General features: G+C 46.3%; 1 protein-coding gene across 4 annotated transcripts; it reads left to right on the forward strand.

Annotated features, from left to right (window-relative positions):
• The first annotated feature begins 218 nt into the window (after positions 1-218).
• HDC (histidine decarboxylase) lies at positions 219-24,290 on the forward strand. Of its 4 annotated transcripts, XM_033190144.1 has the most exons (12): positions 539-666; positions 2,881-3,053; positions 7,423-7,536; positions 8,417-8,539; positions 10,854-10,988; positions 11,243-11,386; positions 11,850-11,916; positions 13,025-13,187; positions 13,279-13,369; positions 17,413-17,511; positions 22,986-23,087; positions 23,230-24,290. In XM_033190144.1, the coding sequence occupies exons 1-12, from the start codon at positions 636-638 to the stop codon at positions 23,974-23,976; spliced, it is 1,989 nt and encodes a 662-aa protein (XP_033046035.1). In that variant the 5' UTR covers positions 539-635; the 3' UTR covers positions 23,977-24,290. The 4 variants fall into 4 exon arrangements, with proteins under 4 accessions (XP_033046038.1, XP_033046039.1, XP_033046036.1 ...); XM_033190147.1 differs by lacking the exon at positions 7,423-7,536 and having other exon boundaries at positions 219-666; XM_033190145.1 differs by lacking the exon at positions 17,413-17,511 and having other exon boundaries at positions 295-666; positions 23,230-24,283.
• Positions 24,291-24,546: the final 256 nt, after the last annotated feature.

Raw genomic sequence — 24,546 nt, forward strand, 5'->3', positions numbered from 1 at the left:
TTTTGGCTTATAACTGTGTTTTCTCATTCTCTACAACAACAGGTAGTATGTTGTAATAGAAAAATCCATTGTGGTCAATGATAACTTCTGCCTGTTCCTGGGCACAGGGGACATCACTATTAGTGCCTATTCCTTCCTCCCTACGGCTGATAAGGAAACAGGGGCAGGAATAATACTAATAATTTGTGCTACTTTTTCTGCATACCCTTGGCCTTATTCTGGGCTACTGAGCTGAGAGCTTGTCTGAGGCTGGAGCTCTACTGTCTGAATCCAGGGGCAGAAATAACTGAGGGCTCTTTTACGGCATCCACCTGGAGGCTGCCTGCAGGCTTGGGTTGCTAAGTGCATTGCTTAATTTAGAAGCGCCTTTTATCCTGGCTCTCTTGACCAGTCAAAGCTGTGGTCACTGTTTTCAACAAGGACCGGGAAAGAAAGGGTGGAATTAATTAAACCTAGAGGAAGGGACTTTGAAGGGCGGAGCTAAGGTCAAAGAAAGAACCCTTTAAATAAAGGGCCCACACTGGCTGCCAGGGAGTGCGCAGGACTGGCAAGAGGGAAGCTGGGCTGCTCCACGCCTTTCACACCTTCCACCTCCTGTGTGTCCATCTGTGAGAAGGAGCCAGAGCCCAAGGGAGATGATGGAGCCTGAGGAGTACAGAGAGAGAGGTGAGCGACAGGCATCCCTGGCCCTCTTCCCTGCTGCTACTTCTGCAGAAACAGCTGCTGGTGGGTGGCCCTTAGATTTTGGGGTGACATTTGACCGGAGCATTAGAATTGCCTTCTGAGAGTTGGAACCAGCAACACTTTTTTTTTTCTGCAAAAGGGATGTGAGATCAGAGTGTACAACTTTTTTCAACCACTCTTTCATTCTCTCTCTCATATACCCACTCTCACATACGTCCACACTACCGTGCCTTGCTTTTCCTCCTCACTTTCCCACAAAATAGAGGATTTGGATTCCTGAGCCACTAAATGGGAAAAGGGGATTGTTCATATTCTGAAATAGAAAAAAATGTTCTCAGTATTCTGTGATCACTGCAAATCTTTTCTTTCTTAACATTCATTCCTTCATGTGTGAACCTATCAGGAGCGTTCTTTCATTTAGTCATTTATTTCATAAATATTTAGTAGGTGCCTACTCTGTATCAGGCAAAACCAAGTGGTTATCTAGTTTTCAGACATGGCTCTCCCTTAGCAGGAAAGTAGGTAGTTGCTTAAAAGAGAATCTTGAATGTCTTTATTTCTACAATTTTTTATATCCTCCTACTCACTAATTAGTGTGCATTGGCTTCTTCTGTTGCTTTCCTAAGGCACTGTCAGCTGAGAGCAGGTTCCTGTAGATAGTCATCCTCTGAGTAGAACACAAGTACATTTAGCACTGTTGCTGGACCTGTGGAGGGTTAGGTCTAGAGCTCTCAGATCTCTGGTGGGGCCCTGCTGGAGAAGCACCAGGATGTGAGAGGGCTGAAGGGGAGCAGAAGGAAGACAGAATGGTGCGGAAATCTACCTTTGTCTCATCAGTGTTGTCTGGGGCTGGCTCTGTTCTTAAGAACTTTGCATAAGCTGATGCAGAGGGGAGAAATTGAGTTCCCTCTCCTAGGTAAAAGCACCTCAGGAAGTACTAAGGAATGGATATTGAGACAGACAAAGAAATACGTACACACACACACACACACACACACACACACAGAGCAACAGAGGCACTGAAGACTGCAACCTGAAAGAATAAATAATTTGCAATAGTTTCAGAGTGTTCGACTTGACTTTTTTTCCCTTCCTTATTCATATATGCATTCACTTGATACTTTTTTTTTTTTTTTTTAGCATCTAAAAAATATCCTAAGCACTGAGGTGTTGATGGAGGCAGCAGGGAGGGAGAGAAGTCATTAACATTTGGTGCCACATTTCCCAGGCCAGGGCAGGGGGCTTGGTCTGGACCCATGGTTGTGCTTTAGGAATTCTGTGAGTCTCAGAAATTATACACAAAGTTCTGTGTATATGTAAGCCTACAGTTTTAATCAGATTCTTGAATTTAAGTCTTCATATGAGTCCAAAAAAGATGAATAATAATGGATTCAATGGGAATGGTGAAAAAATAGATTTTTTTGTCCTTTATTGGAACTGGGCATGGAATCTTTCCATCTGTGCTAACAGATGTAACTGGTGGGTGTGTGTGTAACACTTTTTGGATACAAAGAGCTATAGAGTTTCTATTGAACCTATAAAGTAGTTAATAGATGTCCTGTTTCTGAGAAGGAAAGAAAGGTAGGAGAGACAATCAAAATTGAAGTGGAAAAAGGAAGGGGAAAGAAAATGAAACGTTTCACTTTGGCGCTGGAGTTTTGTGCTTTGGAGATTTTCCCTCTTGTTCATTTGCTCACTCAGAATCTCCCTCCATCATTCATTCACTCCCTTACTCTTTTTTTAAATTCTGAAGATAAGGTTGTGCAGGGGATCAGATCCTACCCTCGGCCCATGAATCTGTCTCTTTTTTTTGTTTGTTTTTGGGTCCAGGCTGGAGTGCAGTGGTGCGATCTTGGCTCACTGCAACTTCCATCTCCCAGGTTCAAGCGATTCTCCTGCCTCAGCCTCCCGAGTAGCTGGGATTATAGGCACCTGCCACCATGCTTGGCTAATTTTTTTGTATTTTTAGAAGAGAGGGGTTTCACTGTGTTAGCCAGGATGGTCTCGATCTCCTGACCTAGTGATCCACCTGCCTCAGCCTCCCAAAGTGCTGGGATTACAGGCATGAGCCACCGCGCCTGGCCAAATCCATCTCCTTCTTTACCAAGTCTCTTGGCCTGGACCTGAGAGGGATGGGCACAAATCGGTCAGGCCCAGTTAGGGGACTTCAGCCTGATTTCTCTGTGTCACTTCTAGGGAGAGAGATGGTGGATTACATCTGCCAGTACCTGAGCACTGTGCGGGAGAGGCGTGTGACGCCAGACGTGCAGCCTGGCTACCTGAGAGCCCAGCTGCCTGAGAGTGCTCCTGAGGACCCCGACAGCTGGGACAGCATCTTTGGGGACATTGAACGAATCATCATGCCTGGGGTGAGACACAGTGACCACAAGGGCAGATCTGGATTTCAGGGCATGGAAGGGTGGGTGGTAGCCTGAAGAAAGGCCTGCTTTGTGTCAGCTTGGGATGAGAATGCATCCTTCAGCCACTTGGCCACCAACACCCCAGCCCATCTGCGAGGCATGTGGAGGGCAGGACTTTGACTGGTATTAGGTTTCTTTTTCTTTTTTTTTCCCAGTTGTGCCGGTTTATGATGCCAGGGCAGGGCTGGCCAGAACACCTGCATTCCAGAGCACAGTCTGGCAGAAGTGTGGAAGTCTAATGGGATGGGTGGAGAAGAGAACATTTTGTCTGAGGGGAAAGGACAACTGTGGGTAGTAAGACAGTGGAGAGGAAGCTGGAGGTAGTGCCTGGCCCTGACTACGGAGCCAGGGACTCTTCTATACAGTGTCTGAGACCAAACCAAAGAGAAGGAAGGAAGTGGGGAACACATCCCTGCAAGGACACTCTGGTGACCAGGTTGCATTGGTCCAGGAAACTGGGTGGGCCCCAGCAACCCCTCTTGTCACTTCTGAGGTCTGGTGATTGAGCTGCTTTCCAAGAGCAAGAGGGGCTTTCCCTGAATCATTGATACTTTCCATGACGGAGGGTGCAGCCAGGGTAGTGCTGGTGGGGCCAGGAAGCTGATGGAAGCTGGCTGATGCATGGGCTTGAGCTGGAGCCTGCCTTGGTGGGTGGTGATGACACCCCTGGCCAGCAGCGGTGAGGAGCTCTGCCATGTGCTCATGCTAAAGTAGCATCGACTCCCTTCCTGTGGCGGGGCTCCCTGCCATGTGCCAGCTCTGTGCTGGCCACATTACATGCTCTCTCATTTAATCTTCCCAGTGGCCCTGTTTTACAGATGAGGAAGCTGCTGATGCTCAGAGAAGTTAACTATCTTGCCCAAAGTCACAGAATTAGTACCTGGTAGATCCAGGATTTTAACCTAGACCAGTCTTACTTCACAGGCTCTGCCGTTTCTCCTACCCTCTGTCACCTCTACTGGTGAGTGCCTGAGTGTGCCTGGCTAAGCCTGGGTCCCTAGTATTGCCTCTCTGGTTCTGTACCCCCACACAGGCTGTGTCCTCCCTCTCCCTGCTTAGGGCATTTGTGTTCTGAACCACACATGTTTAGAGGCTCTTCCTGAGGCCAACTTGAGGTTTGCCTCCATCATTGCCAAAGAACTTTTGACTTAAATGTGACAAAAAGGCCAGGCGCGGTGGCTCACGCCTGTAATCCCAGCACTTTGGGAGGCCGAGGCAGGAGGATCACCTGAGGTTGGGAATTCGAGACCAGCCTGACCAACATGTAGAGAAACCTCGTCTCTACTAAAAATACAAAATTAGCTGGGCGTAGTGGCGCATGCCTGTAATCCCAGCTACTTGGGAGGCTGAGGTAGGAGAATCGCTTGAACCCGGGAGGAGGAGGTTGTGGTGAGCTGAGATAGCACCATTGCACTCCAGCCTGGGCAACAAGAGCGAAACTCCATCTCAAAAAAAAAAAAAAAAAAGTGACAAAAATATGCTAGAGGCAGGGGTGTGAAAATACTCAAGCTCAGAAAGTGATGGCAATTTGGATTTTTTTTTTTTTAAAGCAACAGAAACAAGGTCTCACTATGTTGCCCAAGCTGGTCTCCAATTCCTGGGCTCAAGTGATCCTCCTGCCTCGGCCTTTCAAAGTGCTGGGATGAGAGGCCTAAGCCACTGCGCCTGGCCATAAAGGCAATTTCATATAAAGCCATTCATCTCTTTGACCATTCAGCCTATTTCACAAGCATCTTTTGAAAATGTCAGTATCAGTAAGGCTTATGGAGGCTAGATCCTGATAAGATTATCTCCTGGATTTTATTCTGTAAAATGTAATCTGCTGAGGGGCTAACTGTAATCTGGGAGTGAGACTGAAAGCAACTGTCAGAAGAGGTGGAAATGAGCTGATTCATTTGATTGAAAGGAATTCCAGCAGTTGCTGTGGGTGTGGTCCGTGAGGCTCATTTCTGGAAGGGAGGTCTGTTTGTTTTTGATAAGGGCTCTTCTGGCTTATTCTATCTTATTTATCTTACGAGAACAGACTATTGTCTCTTGATAGGGCTAGGAGGTAGAAGCCCTTGTCTGGGGTTTCCAAAATACTGTCACTAAACACAGTGATAATAAGGGTCAAATCTCTCAACTCATCTCTCAGGCCACACCAGCCTCCGAGAGCTGGCCTGAAAGCAGTTGGCCCTTTGCTTACTCATTTTGCTCAGTGCCTCATTGAGAACTGAATTAGTTTTTCTCTTCCTGCCACCACCTAGAAAATAAGAGAAGAAAAATTCTCTTTCCCCTTTAATTCCAACCCTGGTTAGACAATACTCATTTACTTTTCATGAGAGAGAGAGAGGGCATTCCCATGGAAAAAATCAGGACACCACCCTGCTCAGGTGTCTGGGCTTCTGTCTTATTGCAGTCACCTGTCTGTATGGGGTATGTGTGACCACAGGGATGTTGCTTCTCTCTGCCACCCCCAGTTCTCACCTGTAAAACAGAGATAATGCATAGGCCCTACCCCATAAGGTCCTGTGAGAAGTAAGTAAGAGAAGGCATGGAGAGCAGGAGATGTGGTTATTACCAGTCATGAGTCTTGCATGGTGAAAATCGGAGGAAGAGGTTTGATTCTCTGAGTCAAGTCAGGATATGTGATGTGTCTGTCACCCACATGATTAGTTTACCGTTAACATTTCACACATTTCTTGCCCACGCCTCCACCCACACAGCAACCCTAGGAGACAGGATTTATTTTACGATGAGAAACTGAGGTTGAGGGAAGTGCAGGATAGGCTCCTGGTTTTAGGGGGTCTGTACTGTAAACGCTTTTTGAGACCTCCTCTTGAAAAACAAAAAAGAATGAGGCTGGGCATGGTGGTGCACACCTGTAATCCCAGTACTTTAGCACTTTGGGAGGCTGAGGTGGGCGGATCACAAGGTCAGGAGTTCGAGATCAGCCTGGCCAGCATAGTGAAACCCTGTCTCTATTAAAAATATGAAAACATTAGCCAGGCATGGTGGCGGGCACCTGTAATCCCAGCTACTTGGGAGGCTGAAGCAGGAGAATTGCTTGAACCCGGGAGGCGGGGGTTGCAGTGAGTCGAGATGGTGCCATTGCACTCCAGCCCTGGTGACAGTGTGAGAATCTGTCTCAGAAAAAAGAAAGAATCTTAAAAGATACCCCTGCAAACATGGTATGTTGGAGCTTAAGTTCATTAGCTTCATGGTAAATCTACACAGTCACACAGCTGGTTAGGGACCAAGGTGGGATGGGAACTTGTGTCCTTGGACTTAATTCTTATGCTCCTTAACTATACATGTTGTCCAGGACAAGGCCTTTGTTCTTCAAGGACTCTGAGTATTTGTGCACAGTAAAGAACAGGATGATGTTCTAAGGGGTTATCCAATGAGTCCTCAGTAGAGTGAAACATCTAGAATTATAGTGTTCCATCGCTCAGGGAAGGGATCGAAGGGAGCTGTGGGAGCTAGGGGAGAGTTCGAGTAGGAAATGAATATTTAGTAGCTTTCTAAAAACTGGCAGGTTTTGGAAGGTCATGTCTTTATGGCGAGTGCCTTTGCATCAGGGGACACAGCATTGCTCAAAGACATAAATGCAGGAAGGAACAGGGCATGCTTGCAGAGCAGTGAGATGAGGAGAGATTAGATAATCCATGAGGCAGATGAACCACTGGGGCTGCTTCTGAGTTCTGATGGGGCCTCCCTGCCCACTCGGCTCCTCCTTACATCCGGGTTTGACTGTGGGCTCAGGGCTTAGCCTGGAGGTTGGCCTCCAATATGCTTGGTCTGGGCTCTCCTCTCTACTGTCTCCTCTCCTCACTACATTCCCAATGTGATGCTTAAGGACAGCTTTGAACCTATTCACCCTGATCCTCTGAGCTGCATGCCCAGAGAGCTCAGTGCTCCATAAAACAAAAGGTGCCTTTTGCAAGAAACTGGATGAAACAAGCAATCTACTTTTCTAGAGCTCACAGTCTGTCCTTCCTTTTATTCCTGGGCAGGGGCGGCATGAGCGGTAAGTATTGGGGACTAATGTGAATACCACTCAGAATCCCACAACTGGATTACTTTAGCGACTTTCCTTTTGCATTTTCCCCTCTGGACTTTGCATATATGAAAAGGCTCCACTGATGATCTAGCATAGGACATGAGCCATGTGAGTGGCAAGAACACCAGTTAACAAGTTGGATTTTCATGGAGTTGTGTCACTTATTTCTGCTTAAAAGTGTCAGCCCATCTCTAGAGTGACACTTCACCTTGCCAGAGATGGTCTCTGGAGAAAGCAAGCCTCCTGGTGCCAACTGTGTGCATGCTCTGCCTCCAGGTGGTACATTGGCAGAGCCCCCATATGCACGCCTACTACCCAGCCCTCACCTCTTGGCCCTCCCTGCTAGGAGACATGCTGGCTGATGCCATCAACTGCTTGGGATTCACTTGGGTGAGTAGCAATGGCTGTAACTACTGGCAATGGGGAACGTAGCAGGGAGTGGCATCCTAGGGCAGACATATTTTGCCTTTCTTTCTGAATATGGCTCCACAATAAATATTAACAATGGCTACATTATTTAAGCTTATGCCTTATTTTAATTTTCTCATTGCATCCTTTAACCCTATGGAATCACAAGTATTGGTCTCATTGCGTAGGTGAGGAAATGGAGGCTTAAGCAACTTATCTCCCCCAGATCACACAGCTCATAGAGACACAGATAAGATTTGGATATAGATCCGGTTATTGCCACAGTTTGTGACCTTAACTAAGCAATTTGATGCCTGTTGGGTCGCCACTTCCCCTGTGCTCTTGTATTTGAGTAGCTGGAGATACGTCCTAAGACCTCCCTTAATAACCCCTTAAGCACCACTCAGCTTTAAATGGTGCCAAAAAGCCTTCTAGAACATCTTTTTATTTTAAGCCTGAACTCTTATGGGTGTGTGGGTGGCAGGGCGGGGATATTCATATCTTTTCTGGGAAAGAGTACGTTCTTAGTCCTAAAACTTCCCCCTGGGCATTTGAGGACTTCTCAGCTATGTATTTTAGGGACTTGGAAAACCAAATCCAAGCCAACGATTTCTAGGGCTATTTCTCCATAGAGCCTTGGAGAATTCACCTCATTGAGGGCAGCATGAATCCAAAACCCCACATTATTTTCTCTTTTTGGTTGACAGAACGTGGACCGGGAGAGAGGCACATGGCCTAACATTGATCCCTTTTCCAGAAAGGTTCCCATTGACACCATCAGGGGCAGACATGTTTCTGGAGCTCGTGGGGGCACCTCAGTGCCCTGGGGCTGTGCAGTTTGAAGTTCCTTTTCCTTTCTCAGGCATCCAGCCCTGCGTGTACAGAGCTAGAGATGAACGTCATGGACTGGCTGGCAAAAATGCTAGGACTTCCAGAGCACTTCTTGCACTACCACCCCAGCAGCCAGGGCGGAGGCGTCCTGCAGGTACTTCCCTTGGCAAAGCTTCGCCTAGCATGGGGGCTCAGTAGTGAAAGACAAGCCAAACCCTAACCTGGCAATTCTCCCGTTCTCCATGGAGTTTCCCCCACGTTACCACACCATCATCACCAACACCACCATCATCACAGCTTCCACCTCTACTCCCAACTCAGCTTCTGCTTCATTCACATGTGCTGCTACTTCCTTTGAAAGAAATTAAAGAGCCAACACATGATCACATTTCCAGTACTATTTGATTCGGGTTTCTTAGTCTATAATCTGACAATTCCCTTTTGTTGTCCCCTTTGCATCTCACGGTGAAAGGGGAAAGGAGAAGGCAAGGGAGGACTTCTCTCTCTCTCCCTGCTAGGTTCAGGAGATCCCTTGCAGTGAGAGCAACTAACAGCATAAACTGATTAATGGCATCCTCTGACCCTATCTTTTGGATAGTTGTCAAATAACGGCTTTTCAAATATTTCTTTTTTTCAACTGTAGTGCCATGAAGTGGAGCTTTCTGGGTGCCTCCCAGAAAGCTTAGGTGCTTTTGCATCAGTGAGCTATGATTGCACCACTGCCCTTCAGCCTGGGCGACAGAGGAAGACCTTGTATCAAAAAATAAAAAAATTGCCACGTTGCTCTGAGATGGGAGCCAGGAAGTTCACTGGGTCCTCTTGCTAGCTGAGTGACTCCCTCTCTCACTCCAGCCTTGCAGCCAGATTAAAATCTGAACCTCGGAAGAAAGACAAATTGCTGCATGTTGTGGACATTTTGGGTTGTCAGCAAATAGTTACAACTTCGGATATCGTATTTGGGAGAACATGCTAAATGTCTATGGTGCATGATCTTGCTTTTCATCTAATTATCTCAGGAACCCTGTAGGTGAATAGTACCATTCACCAGTGTTTGAGATAAGAGCATTGAAGTTCAGAGAGATTAAATAACTTGCCCTAGCTTACACAGCTGAGAAGCAGAAGAACAAGGATTCAAACCCATACCTGTCTAAATCCAAACCATGCTTTCTCCTGTATCATCAGCCATGTGAACTTGAGTTTGTCCCATCACCTCTCTGAACATCCCTCTCCTCATCTTAGTGTGACAAGAATCATAATTATCTCGAAGAGGTGTTGTGAGGAGCAAGTAGAATGCCAGAAAGTGTTTTGTAAACTAGGAATTGCAATACGGATGGAAGGTGTTGTTACTATTATTATTATTTTTAAAAACAGGGCCTGGTTCTGTCGCCCAGGCTGGAGTGCAGTGGAGCCATCATGGCTCACTGCAGCCTTTACCTCCTGGGCCCAAGCAATCCTCCCACCTCAGCCTCCCGTGTAGCTGGGACTACAGGTGTGCACCACTAAACCTGGCTAATTTTTTTTCTTTAAGAGATAGGGTCTCACTATGTTGTCCAGGCTGGTCTCAAACTCCTGGACTCAAGGGATCCTCCCAAAGTGCTGGGATTACAGGCGCAAGCCACTGCACCCAGCTGATGATGATTATTATTATGCTATGTACCTCTTTACATAAATAGCTTTCTTGTTATGGAGTAACTCCCAGACACTTAATATCTGTGGGATCTGGTCCACATCACTCTCCATGACAGTGTCTGCCAGGCCTTTTTAGCAGGATTCTATCAGCTATAGGTTACTGGAAGATTTCAAGAAGCAAAGACATCAAAGACTGGGTGAATGAATGATGAGGAACCATAAAGACTCCGGTGAAGTGTCTGAGGTGGCCCTGAAGATTTCCACAATCATGGCCAGAGCAAAATCCTACCCAGCCCTTGTCTGGATAATCTATACTTCCGTCCTGGGAAGCAGTTAAAGGGATGCTCTCCATTTCATAGACAGAAAAGAGTCTTCTGGAGGGGAAAGGTTAGCCCAAGCTCACAATAGCTATTGACAACTAAATGGGCCCAAGTCACCAGCCTCTCACACAGGCCAGGATCCTCTCTCCCTGGGGAATTGAACTCCATTTCCATTTGTGTAATAAACTGAGAGTTCTTCTTTTAAATATGTTTTACATGGGGAGCAAACACATCCAGGAGGGACAGAACATTCTCTTTTCGGTTTCTGTGGCCTCTCTAATAGAGAGGGTGGTATTAGGTGCAAGCTTATTTTAGAAGGCAGAATAGGAATGCAAGTTGGGGAGGGAGATAGACACCTTGGGCAGGAGGAGCTGTGTATTCCTTCTGTGAATAGCTATCACACACACACACCACACACACACACAGAGAGAGAGAGAGAGAGAGAGAGAGAGACAAAACCTGGGGAAATTTGGCAAGAGAACACAGAAAGGCTGCCATGGTAATCCTTTTCCCCTGCAGAGCACAGTCAGTGAATCCACTTTGATTGCCCTGCTGGCAGCAAGGAAGAACAAAATCCTGGAAATGAAAACGTCTGAGCCCGATGCTGATGAGTCCTGCTTGAATGCCCGACTCGTGGCCTATGCCTCTGACCAGGTGAGTTGCCCGACACAGGACAGCCCTTCGGGTTGGTGCTTGGCTTCTGGAATTTTGGTCCCTGAACAATTTTTTTCTAGATGTGAGTACGCTGGGGTTCCAGGCAGCTCAGACCTGGGAGCTTGTCTCCAGCAACTGTAGGGAAGACAAGCTTCCAATGATCGTATTTGGTTCCCCGAGTCTTAGGCTTCAGCAGTTTTTGGGGAGTGATCATTCCAGGACGACTCTTGCTGACAGGTTTCTGTGGCTTCTAGGCTCACTCCTCCGTGGAAAAGGCTGGTTTGATATCCCTTGTGAAGATGAAATTTCTGCCTGTGGATGATAATTTCTCACTCCGAGGGGAAGCTCTTCAGAAGGCCATCGAGGAAGACAAGCAGCGGGGCTTGGTGCCTGTCTTTGTAAGTCAGGATGTGTGCCTAAGCTTAGAATGATAGAACTTGGATGTGAGGAAGGAATTTTGGAAGAATTCAGGTAAGTAACATGCTGCACACAAAAGCAGAAAGGTCCTCCCATACAGTATTTTACACATCATGAGGTGCTATCCATAGGTGTGTTGTGGAATAAATTTTGTGGGTCATAACCAACATTAAAAAGAAATACAGTATAAAATATTAGAGTGCACACATATAGCCAGAGTATGCATTGTTTTATGAAACTTTTTTTTCAAATACACATGTATACATGTACTAGATTGTTATATAAAATGTGTTTCTTACGAGCCATGGTAAAACACAGTCTGAAATATACACTGTTCTGGTGGGATGGATGGGAGAAGATCACATGTGTGGTGAAATCTTTCTCAGGCCAAATGTGTCACAGGAGCCCACCCTCCTATGTTAACTTGCCTTCATTTTCCCCTAGGTCTGTGCCACACTAGGGACCACCGGGGTCTGTGCGTTTGACTGTCTGTCAGAGTTGGGCCCCATCTGTAAGTATCTTCCCTCTCTGGCTAGGAAGACAAGGAATACATTTTTAAATGTCTCCTAAAGCAAGAACCTGAGACTAGCTCTATGGGATTATTCTGTTCCTCTTTGGTCAATGCAGAGACATGGGAAGAACCACCAAAGGTCATGAGGCTGTCTTCCAGGGATCCCTGGACACTGCCTTTCCCAGTGGTGTGACAAGAGTTAGAGGTGCCCTACCTTGCCTCCTGTCCTAGGAGGCGACAGTAGGAGAGGCTTTGGTTTTCTCATCCTCTTACTCGTATGTTGAACTTTACTTAATGCAGGCTATATCCAAAATACAGTGGGAATTAGGTTAGAATAGAAATGCTTTCTATTCTAGCTTCAGAAAAGGAAAAGGGTAGGGTAGGGGAAATAATGGGAGAGATTAAAGGCAGAGAGGAAACCCAGTCGGGACTGTTTAACCCCCAAGCAAGAAACCCTCTAACTTTTGTATTCGGTGCGCTAACATTGCTCTCTGTGCTGGCGGGAAATTGATTTCTGTGCCAGGACGTTCTAGGTTGAGGCCAAGAGGGTGCTGGCTCTTTACCCAGTGGAAGAAAAAGGCAAGGGTGAGGGTTTGTAGACTTTCCTGTTAGGAGGTAACGATGCCTCCTTTAGCCCCACTTCTTCAAAACTCCCCCTGCTCCCATCTCCACACCCCTCCATTTCTCTTTTTTTTTGAGACGGAGTCTCGCTCTTTTTTTTTTGAGACGGAGTGCAGTGGCCGGATCTCAGCTCACTGCAAGCTCCGCCTCCCGGGTTCACGCCATTCTCCTGCCTTAGCCTCCCGAGTAGCTGGGACGACAGGCGCCCGCCACCTCGCCCGGCTAGTTTTTTTTGTAGTTTTTAGTAGAGACGGGGTTTCACGGTGTTAGCCAGGATGGTCTCGATCTCCTGACCTCGTGATCCGCCCGTCTCGGCCTCCCAAAGTGCTGGGATTACAGGCTTGAGCCACCGCGCCCGGCCACCCCTCCATTTCTCATTTAGCCAAAGCACATTATCCTTGCAGCCCACCACTCAGCTTGGCCAGGTGAGAGACACCTTTCCCCACTTCATGCCTCCCCTCCAGCCAGGTGATGTTTGCCTCCTCAGGTGCCCGTGAGGGGCTGTGGCTCCACATCGATGCTGCTTATGCAGGCACTGCCTTCCTGTGCCCCGAGTTCCGGGGGTTTCTGAAGGGGATTGAGTATGCCGACTCCTTCACCTTTAATCCTTCCAAGTGGATGATGGTGCATTTTGACTGTACTGGGTTCTGGTGAGTGGAGCAGCCCAGCTCTGAGCAGGCGGGAAAGCCTTGCCTCCTCTGGAGAGACCTCAGCCACTAATGCCCGTTTGGAAACCCACAGGGTCAAGGACAAGTACAAGCTTCAGCAGACGTTCAGTGTGAATCCCATCTACCTCAGGCATGCCAACTCAGGCGTGGCCACCGACTTCATGGTGAGTGGCCAGGGACAGGCAGCCTAGTGGTCTCGGGCGTCTGACCCCCCAAAATCTGGACGGTGGCTCCCTTCAGAAGGTAGCACTTGCTATGAGCTCCTCTCAGAATATTGCCAATGCATATCTTGGTTTCTAATTGTCCCTAAGTATATAGAATGAAACCCAGAAAACGGTTGAAAACGAGACCAGCCTTTGAGGCAGTGTGCACATTTCCTGAATATTTGTGGCATTGTTTTAATTCCCAGAAATGCTCTTCCTATCACAGGTGGACCAGTTCCTTCTGCCTCCATCTCGAGTCATCTTTTTTGTTTCCTACCCAGCAGCAGGGCAGGGTGGAGAATTTCCCTGGTGGGGAAAGAGCCTTCTTGCTGAAATCGGTTTTGTTTTTTCGTCCCTGACAGAGGCGCTGTGGGGCAGCTCTGTGGTAGTGACGGGCTGTGGGACTTGTGAGAGGTTCTGGAAGCCTCCGAGCATTCCTGACTTCCCCAGCTGGCTGCACCTCAACTCTCTAACACACACACACACACTCTCTCTCTCTCTTTTTTTTTTTTTTTTTTGAGACGGAGTCTCGCTCTGTCAACCAGGCGGGAGTGCAGCGGCGCCATCTTGGCTCACTGCAACCGCCGCCTTCTGGATTCAAGCGATTCTCCTGCCTCAGCCTCCCGAGTATCTGGGACTACAGGCTTGAACCACCGCGCCCGGCAAACCTCAACTCTCTTGATCCCACATCCTCAGCCAGTATTTTGCCTTAGGGAAACGAGTTCTTACAAACTGACTCCGCAGTTTGAGGATGAGCCCTTCCTTTACTTGTAGGGGAGACAGGGATGTAAACGAATGTATTACACATTACCTGGCCAACGAAGGCAGCAGAGCAGAGTGGGGGCGAGCTTGGTTTGGAATTCCATTGCAGCAGGGGCCCTTTGGGAAACTAACTGGACCTCTCTGAGCCTCGCTTTCCTTATCTGTAAAATGAGAATAGTGGCGCTGATTCACAGGGTATTGTGAAGCTTAAATGGGAACACGTGTAGATCACTTAGCACAATAACCGTGTGGCAAGTGCTCGATATATGGTAGGCATAGTATTTCTGAAAGTTCTTCTTTGAAGGTGCAGAGATTTGTTATGACAGTGGGTAAGCATGTAGGTGCTAAAGCCAAATGGCTTGTATTGGAGTCCTGGCTTTCTGTTTACTAACTTGTGTGACCTTGGACAAGTGACTTAAACTCTGTGTCCAGATTTCCTCTTGTGTCAAATGAGGCTGATAACCACAGTTCTGGCTTCTTAGGCTTGCTGTGAGGATTATACAAATTAATACACTGAAGCGCTGAGAGCAGTGTCTGACCCCCGTAAGTGTCCTTCCTTATGAAGAGATGCTTTTATCTTATCTTCTTGGACAACTGAAGTATCTTGCCCTTTTAGTCTTAAAATAATACCTTCATCATCACTTGATTATACTGGCTCTTCTCCCTTGGACCAGCCCACACCCTCTTTAGATTATTGAAGCTTTTGGATTAGAATTGCAGCGGTAAGCCTCATGGCTTACTGGTAGTGACAGAAGACCCTCTAGAGGTAAATAAAGAAAAGTAATGGTTCTTTGTCTCCACTGCTCTTTCTGGTGGGTTTTTAGAGATTTTTAATGAAAAATTAAAAAAATTCCGGAGCAGCCCAAGGGTCAGATATCTTTAGGGATAACTGTGGGTTTGCTTCCTGAGTATGAATTGATGCCCATTCTCCTACCAGTGTATTTGGGTCATCATAACTGAGGAGCATTATGTTCACCGTTGCCCTTTTGAATTTCATGTTACCCTTTAAATTCATTTACCACAGTGCCTCAGGATCTTCCCTGGGTTCATTCCCAGGAGTTTGGAGATTTTACAGTGCTCTCTCTCTTCCAGATAACTCATAAAAATGTTACAGTAAACTCTTCCCAGCCCTGCTCTGGGGAACCTTATTATTTTTACCTCTCCACCCAGAAGGTGCTGCCTGACACTTATCCTTCCCCCCACCTTTAATCCTATGGATTTGATTTTCAAGTCCATGAAGAAACTCCTAGAAAAGTGAAGCTGCTATCTTTGTCATGATCCTGAGGGTCCTCATAGCTACTCTCACATGGGTCCAATGTCTTTCCCACCCAGGTGGCTGCAGCTTTGAACAGAAGCTCAGTCTTGCTCTGAGAAGAGCCAAAAATAGGGCAGCATCCCAGGAGAGAAGACGTAGGTGCTTAATCCCTGGGGCCCTGGAATCACCTAAAATCAGGGCTAGATTCTCTGACAGCAGAGAAGCTCCCTCTTTTCTGCCTCCCACTGGACAGAGAGCACCAGTGGAGGGAGCATTACCTTGACCTTGGCAGGGGAGCCCTGCAAAACCTTACAAGGACACAGAGGAGGCTGGGGATGCCTCAAGGTCAGAAGAGTCCTGTCAGCATTTCTATGTCCAGATTTTTTGATCCAACAGAAAATGTTGGCTAGAACCACTCTGCTGGGTCAGCACGGATCAGTTTTGGAATAGTGACAAGCAAAGGAGCAACTGGGAATAAGGAAGATTGTGAAGAAGTCAAAATAAAATCACCTCTGCCTACCCTGGTTTATTTGGTGGTAAAATAAAGTAGCTCTTTCTATATATGAAATAAATTGGCCATAACTATCTGGAAATCAGAACCTTTTAAGAGATGACCCCTATCTGTTCATTATTCTCTTGGAGTGTCCATGGACAAGAGGTAGAGTTGACGCTTTCCCTGTTACAGCAATTTTGTTCCATTTTCAGGTTTTGATGCCCTCTGCTGGCACAAAAGCCACAAGCTGGTCCTCAGCACAACAGAGTTTTTTGCTTGGAAATCAAAGGCTTAGTACTTTTATGCTGGGGAAACTTTGTCCGTCAACAAAGGGGTGATGTCCCAACTGTGCCTGGCTTAGGAAACTGGGGGTGAAGGGTGAAGGTGAGGACATTTGTGAGGATTTGACAATCTTGTGCATGGGCAGATAAATATGCAGTGGGACAAACATTTATTTTTAGTCAACAGAAATTGTGGTAGAAACTTTCTGACATTTGAGGGAGACGTCATTAGACTCATTATAATAACTCATTATAATAACTGCAAATGTTTTCCAAATCCTCTGCTCTATTTTCAGATCTGAGAAATCAGTCTGAAATTAATTTGGAAATTTTCAGATTTGTGGTGGCTGCAACTTTGAACTTTAAGCTCTGTTGAATTTGGCCACCAGGAGCAAAGGATAAATTTTCATCTAACAGAGGCAGAAGTTTCGTTGCTCATTTGAAATCTGACAGCTGGAGTGATGCCTCTCAGATCACACGAATCTCACAGGAAAATGAACAAGACAGTGTGAGGTTAAATAGGGATCATCTTGGCTCTAGACAGACATGCTACTGTGATTTGTAGCTCACATTTTAAAATAATCGAAATAGCCAACACCTACTGACAACTTCTTCTGAGGTTCTTGGTGTTCTTTGTCCTCACGCCACTTCCCCGGGAGGTGCAATTGGTTCTTTATGTCCCACACTGATGAGCCAGTGAGGTGGCACTACCCAAGGTCACACAGCTAGTAAGTGGCAGAGCTGGAGGCAAAACCTAGGTCTGCAGGACTCTAGTGTCTGTGCTCTAACCACTATACTTTACATTTTGGGGGGGGGGGATCAAAATAGGACTTTATTTTCTGCTATTCAAGGAATATAGATTCATTTAGAGTGCAAATGTATTGCCCTTATGTTGAATTTCTGGGCCGGGATGAAATGTTTAAAGGAGCAATTTAAAGCAAAGTGCCCTTCTCATTGGTTCAGGGTAATGGACTTGATTTCCACTTGTCTGACTCTCAGACAAGTGACTATTGGCCACCTTCATCAGTGACTTGGTCACACGATGGGGCAACCGTTGGGAAGCTTGGCTTACCTCTTAGCAACAGCTTCCGGAGTCATGGTGACACCATTCATCCCTAGAGAGCTGGGCAGGCAACAGATAATGCTCAGAAATGCCCGAGGGAGTGGGGCGCCCTTGTCTCTAACCGTGGGCACTGTGTTCCTTTGTTTCTAGCACTGGCAGATCCCCCTGAGCCGACGGTTTCGGTCTGTTAAGCTCTGGTTCGTGATTCGGTCCTTCGGGGTGAAGAATCTTCAAGCACATGTCAGACATGTATGTAGCATGCCACTGTGGGGGCTGAGCCTGTGTTCCTCTGTTTTCTCATGGTGAGGAAAGCTGGTTTCTACTTTGCAGATCTGCCCAGGAGATTTGCGGTGTCTGGTTCAGGTGTCTGGGCCTGTTCCTCAGCTCCTGGGATTTGATTCTCTTTGTCAACCTGAGGAGCGCTGAGCACAACATGCCCCGAGGGCCGCCTGATGCCTGTCTTCTGCTGAGTGTCTCACTGTTCCCCTTGCTGTCATTGAGCACTGGGGAGGGATGGCCCCAGAGTCTGGTTTGCAGAGAGAGAAAGATAAAGTAAATCAAGGGGAAGTGTGTCTGGCCAGGGTAGGATCCTACCTGCCTTGGAATTACCTCGGTGGTCACAGCTGGCTGAATATTTTAGCACTATTATGATTATGCCTTAAACAAAGCTCTCCTGGCTTGGACAGGTAGACCTACCAAGTCTGGAACAAACCTCCCTGCATTGACAGGCATTTATTGAAGCCCTATTTGGCTTAATTTATTTCTATTCAATTCAGCAATTACAAAGGTATTGTGCTAAGAAAGGGACACAGAGGTAAATGAGCCTCTCTCTCATGTTCTTCATGGAAGAGGAGGGACTTAAGAACTCTGATCCCTGGTGGCGGTCTCCCATTTCCACAAGAGCCCACATGCAAGACAAAGCCGTTGATAAAAGCTGCAGGGGAAGCTGGAGGCACTATCCTTTCTGCTTATGTGTGCTTTGTCCTTCCACCTTGCCTCTAGGGAATTCCTTCTTGGTTAAACAAACACAAACCAAAATGAAGTGGTGGAAGTGGTAACTATGACTTTTTAAAACTTAAAAAAAATTAATTATTATGCTTATGTAATAATTATGCATTTATTTATGGTGTATGTGTGAGGTTTTGATACAGGCCTACAATGTACAGTGATCAAATTAGGGTAACTGGGTATCCACACTCAACCATTTATCATTTCTTTGTGTTAGAAATATTCTAGTTCCATTCTTTTAGTTATTTTGAAATGTACAGCAAATTATAGTTAACTACAGTTACCTTATTGTGCCACCTAACCTTAGATCTATTTAAGTGTATTTTTGCGCCCGTTAACTATCACCATTTTATCCCCCATTCCCCACTATCCTTCCCAGCCTTTACCAACCTTCATTCTATTGTGTGTGTCCACAAGCTCAGTTTGCTTACTTTTTAACTCCCATGCTTGAGTGAGAACATGTGAAATTTGTCCTTCTGCGCCTGGCTTATTTTGCTTAACATAATATTCTCCAGTTTCATATGACTGGTTTTAATGTTGGTAATTTTACCTTTGTAATCCCCACTGGTTGTTTACCAATGAGCAGCTGCCACCAACAATATTGAGGAACTTTAGGCACTTTGTACTGTTTCTAGAAACTCAGACTCAAGACTGGAGGGTTGTGGGTGAGGAATGGTTGGTGGAGGTTACAAGTAATTAGGAAGTTTTTTTTGCTTACAATTTGGGACTGGATATTCAATGTGCAGATCCTGACCAACCTCCCTTAGCACTTCCGTCTGCGAGTCAAACCCCTGAATTCCTATTAGCAACCCCATTGCGTACCATAGATGAGGCCCACACTCCTGGGCCTGGCTTTGAAGGACTTGATCATCAGCTCCTACCCTAGCTTGGGCATTTCATCGACCCATCCAGACCCCATGCTCAGTCCATCTCTGCACCTTCACCCGTGTCCTTCACCTGAATTGCCCTCTCCTTTCCAAATGTTGCAAATGGATTAAATTCTGCTTCTACCAGGAACTTTTCTGCCTATTCCATCTGTTCTGGTAGATTCTGCTTCATTAGCATTCCTATGATCACCTACTCAAACACCTTTACAAAACTGAGCTCAGGGTTCTTCCAAGGTCCCACAATAGAAGAAATGGAATTAAAATAAAGTCATTTGATATGATTTACTTTTATCTCTTCAACTTGACTGTGCTGATAATTATTAACACTTGTATAATGCCTTCAGTACAAAAATAAATTCTAGTTATTCACTAGATTTTTAGCACAGTGCTTGGGGTGGTCACTCTAATCTGACAAGGCTCAGAGGGAGCAATTGCCCTGCTTGCGGGAAGAAGGCCTGGGACTTCCCCTGAAGCCTCCCAATTACAAATCTTTTCTTCATAGTTCTGGGCTGCTTTCTACTACACTGAGCTCTTGGGAAGTTATATAAAATTAAATTTCATATTTCTCTGTTACAGAGAAGTGCCTTAAGGAATGGAAATATAGTTCTACCCTTTACTATTTGGTGACCTTAGACAAATTACTTAACCTTTCTATATTTGTCTCCTTCCTTCCTTCCTTCCTTCCTTCCTTCCTTCCTTCCTTCCTTCCTTCCTTCCTTCCTTCCTTCCTCCTTCCTTCCTTCTTCCTTCCTTCCTTCCTTCTTCCTTCCTTCCTTCTTCCTTCCTTCCTGTCTTTTTCTTTCCCTCTTTCTTTCCTTCTTTCTTTCTTTCTTCTTCTTTCTTTCTTCTCTCTCTTTCCTTCTTTCTTTCTTTCTTCTTTTTTTTTCTTTTCTTTCTTGTTATTTAATTTTGAGATGAGGTCTCTGTTGCCCAGGCTGAAGTGCAGTGGTGCCATCAGAGCTCACTGCAGCCTTGACTTCCCCAGGCTCAGGTGATCCTCCCACCTTAGCCTCCTGAGTAGCTGGGACTACAGGCGCATACCATCATGCCTGGCTAATATTTTGTATTTTTCGTACAGATGGGGTTTTGTCATATTGCCCAGGTTGATCTCAAGCTCCTGGGCTCAAGCAATCTGCCTACCTTGGCCTCCCAAAGTGTTAGGATTACAGGCATGAGCCATCACCCCTGGCCATGCCTTCCTAATCTATAAAAATGAGAAAAGGATACTACCTCTCTCAAATTAAATGAGATAATATATATGCAGCCCTTAGCATAGGGTCTACCTATTACTCAGTTAAGTACTCAATGAGTTCTTCTTCCTGTTCTCGTCTTCTTCCCCTCCTTCATCATCTCCTTTTTCATCTAATTATAAGTTATCATCATCATCATAATCATCATCATCATCCTCATCCTCATCTCCTATCACCTACAATAGGGATTGGTAAACATTTCCTATAAAAAGCCAGATAGTAAATATTTTTGGCTTTGTGGACCATACTCTATTGTAATTACCTCTGTACTACAAACGCTATCATAGACAATATGTAAGCAAATGGGAATGCTGTGTTCTAAAAAACTTTACAAGCACAGGTGGGGGCTATATCTGGCCATGACTGCACTGTGCCTGCCCTTGACCTAGAGTGGTGCAGGGCACTGGCAGCAGCTCTGTTTTCATGACCTGTAATGTGGGGCTTTGGAGGTGGTGGTGCTGCCTGTGCTCTGTGTTCTCCTCTCCCCTGACCTCTGGTTCTGTTGTTGCAAACAGCATGCGTTATAGGAGGGATAAAAGCACAGTGGGAGGAGATCTCCCTGCTGTCACTTGTACCTTGGAAAAGTCACTTTCCCTTGGTTCCTTCTAAAAAATGGAAAGATTGAGCTGGGCACAGTGGCACGTGCCTGTAGTCCCAGCTACTTGGGAGACTGAGGTGGGAAGCTCAATTGAGCTCAGGAGTTCTGGGCTATGGTGTGCTATGCTGATTGAGTGTCTGCACTAAGTTCAGCATCAATATGGTGACTTCCCAGGACAAGGGATCACCAGGTTGCCTCAGGAGGGGTGAAGGGGCCCAGGTTAGAAATGGAGCAGGTCAAAACTCCTGTGCTATTTGAAACTGACCATGCAGGGGAGAAAGGGGCTCTGAGAAAGATTTGAAGAAACTCATTTCATTATGGTCAAAAGACAGGATCAGGGCCAGACATGGTGGCTCATGTCAGTAATCCCAGCATTTTGGGAGGCCTAGGAAGGAGGATCGCTTAAGCCCAGGAGTTTGATACCAGGCTGAGCAACCTAGTGAGACCCTTGTCTTTACAAAAAAATTAAAAAATTTAGCTGTGCATGGTGGTGCGTGCCTGTAGTCCTAGCTACTCAGGAGGTGAAGGTGGGGAGGATTAGTTGAGCACAGGAGTTGAAGGCTGCAGTTAACTTTGATTGTGCAACATGCCACTGTACTCTAGCCTGTGTGACAAAGCAAGACCCTACCCTCTTTAAAAAAAAAAAAGGGCTGGGCGTGGTGGCTCACGCCTGTAATCCCAGCACTTTGGGAGGCCAAGGCAGGCGGATCACGAGGTCAGGAGATCGAGACCATCCTGGCTAACATGGTGAAACCCCGTCTCTACTAAAAATACAAAAAAATTAGCCAGGCGTGGTGGCAGGCGCCTGTAGTCCCAGCTACTTGAGAGGCTGAGGCAGGAGAATGGCGTGAACCCCGGAGGCGGAGCTTGCAGTGAGCTGAGATTGTGCCACTGCACTCCAGCCTGGGCGACAGAGCGAGACTCCCTCTCAAAAAATAAAAAAGAGGATCAGCAAACTCCCTGGCCCTCTCTTGAAATAGAGTAGCAAGTGTGAGAACTAATTGATATAATTACTTAGCAAATATTTTATTGAGCTCTTCTGGATGCTTGGAGAAATTTTTTAAAAAGAAAAGAAAAGGCAAGTCCTGTTCTTGTTTAGTTAGTAATCCTAGGTTAAAAACAAAAAGCAAAAAAACCCAGGACATTTAAAAAGATGACATGAACTTCAGTGGAAGATTAATATAATACAAAGCCTTTAACATTTTAAAATTGTAACAAAATATACATAACATAAAATGTACCATTTTACTCATTTTTAAGTGCACGATTCAGTGGCATTAAGTATACTCACAATGTTGTGTGAGTTATTTCCAGAACTTTTTCATCATCCTGAGCAGAAACTCTGTATCCATTAACCAGGTCCAACACCTTTCCATGGTGGGTAGGGACAAGATGTGAAAATATATTCTCTATGGAATGTCAGAAAAAGGGGATGAAAAGGGCATTTGGGGTACAGGGTGAGAAGAGGTTTGAGAGGCAAGTGAAGCATGTAGGCTGAGGATGGGGCAGGGCTGCCACTAGCCTATATGGCAACTTTATGTACCCTAGAAACAGGCATCTCTTCCTTTAGGCAGATGCAGCTTGCATGAGGCACCTGGCTGGGGATGCAGAGCATGGGCTGGGTTTTGGTCCTTACTTGCCCACTTGGCTGGTCCAGGAGCTGTGAAACCAGGAGTTGAGGTCAGGTTGCCTGGACTGCAAAGCACATGCTTTCTGGGTTCTGGGGCTGAGTTTAAAGAGGGCCCTGAGATGAGTTCTCGAGGTGGATCTGATGTGACAGGAAACAGGGGGCCATGGGAGATTTTCCAGCTTGGAATATGAGCAAAATCAAATGGAGATGACAATGAGGCAGAAGCTGCTTAGGTCTCTGTGATGGGAAGGTGGCACTGGTTTAAAACCATTTAGCAGTATGAAAGTTTATGCATAGTTAGTCCCTTGTCTGATGGTGAATCTCAGTTCTCTTTATATTTGCAATTCCAGGGTACTGAAATGGCTAAATATTTTGAATCTCTGGTCAGAAATGACCCTTCCTTTGAAATTCCTGCCAAGAGGCACCTTGGCCTGGTGGTTTTTCGTCTAAAGGTAATACCATCTTCCAAGCCCCTTTGTGAATGATGTTATGTGGTGCTGCAGAGCCTCTCAGAAACACAAATGCTGGGGAAACACAGCATCTGGGGATGCTGACAGGGGGTGTGATGGAGACTTCTCTTTATTTTTCAAACAGGGTCCTAATTGTCTCACAGAAAATGTGTTAAAGGAAATAGCTAAAGCTGGCCATCTCTTCCTCATCCCGGCCACTATCCAGGACAAGTTAATCATCCGTTTCACTGTGACATCCCAGTTTACCACTAGGGATGACATCCTGAGAGACTGGAATCTCATTCGAGATGCTGCCACTCTCATCCTGAGTCAGCACTGTACTTCCCAACCCAGCCCTCGGGTTGGGAACCTGATCCCCCAAATCAGGGGTGCCAGAGCCTGGGCTGGTGGAACATCCCTTCAGTCTGTCAGTGGGGCAGGAGATGATCCAGTCCAGGCAAGGAAGATCATCAAGCAGCCTCAGTGTGTGGGAGCCGGTCCCATGAGAAGGGAAAACGGCCGCCATCATGAAAGCCTGCCGGACCCAGTTGATGATTGCTTTTCAGAAGAGGCCCCGGATGCCACCAAGCACAAGCTGTCCTCCTTCCTGTTCAGTTACTTGTCTGTGCAGGCTAAGAAGAAGACAGTGCGCTCCCTCAGCTGCAACAGTGTGCCAGTGAGTGCTCAGAAGCCACTGCCCACAGAGGCTTCTGTGAAGAATGGGGGCTCCTCCAGGGTCAGAATCTTTTCCAGGTTTCCAGAAGAGATGATGATGCTGAAGAAAAGTGCCTTCAAAAAACTCATCAAGTTCTACAGCGTCCCCAGCTTTCCTGAATGCAGCTCTCAGTGTGGGCTTCAGCTGCCCTGCTGCCCTCTGCAGGCCATGGTTTAGACCCAGGGTCTTCAGCCAGAGTCTGAGGATATACTTCAGGGACTCTGTGAACCCCTCACAGTTGTATGCCAACTTTTTGTGCTTATGTGTACATGCATTTTTCTTGGGGGCGAGTTCATCATTTTAATCACATTCTCATAGGGGTTCACACCCCACGATGGGATACAAACGAAGAGTTGAAGCCAGGATGATCCAGATGGGCTCAGCAGGCTGGTCAGAGAGAAAGGGCTGAGGGTAGACAGGCAGCTTCTGTGGCTCAGCTTGTGACATGAAATATAACCTAGAAATAAATTATGTTTGTCCCTGAAACAAAACATATCCTGTGTCACTTAATTGGCTGCTGAAACATTGATTAACCAGTCTGGGAGCTTAAACGCATGTACTTTTTTTGAAGCATCAATTATAAGTCAGGCACTGTGGCTCAAGGTTCATGAATGAGGAAACCAACGTTTAGGTCACATAGCTTTATTTATTTATTTATTTATTTATTTGTTTGTTTGTTTATTATACTTTAAGTTCTAGGGTACATGTGCACAACGTGCAGGTTTGTTACATATGTATGCATGTGCC

This window comes from Trachypithecus francoisi, unplaced genomic scaffold (genome assembly GCF_009764315.1).
Source record: "Trachypithecus francoisi isolate TF-2019V2 unplaced genomic scaffold, Tfra_2.0 Lachesis_group3, whole genome shotgun sequence".
Classification (NCBI taxonomy): domain Eukaryota; kingdom Metazoa; phylum Chordata; class Mammalia; order Primates; family Cercopithecidae; genus Trachypithecus; species Trachypithecus francoisi.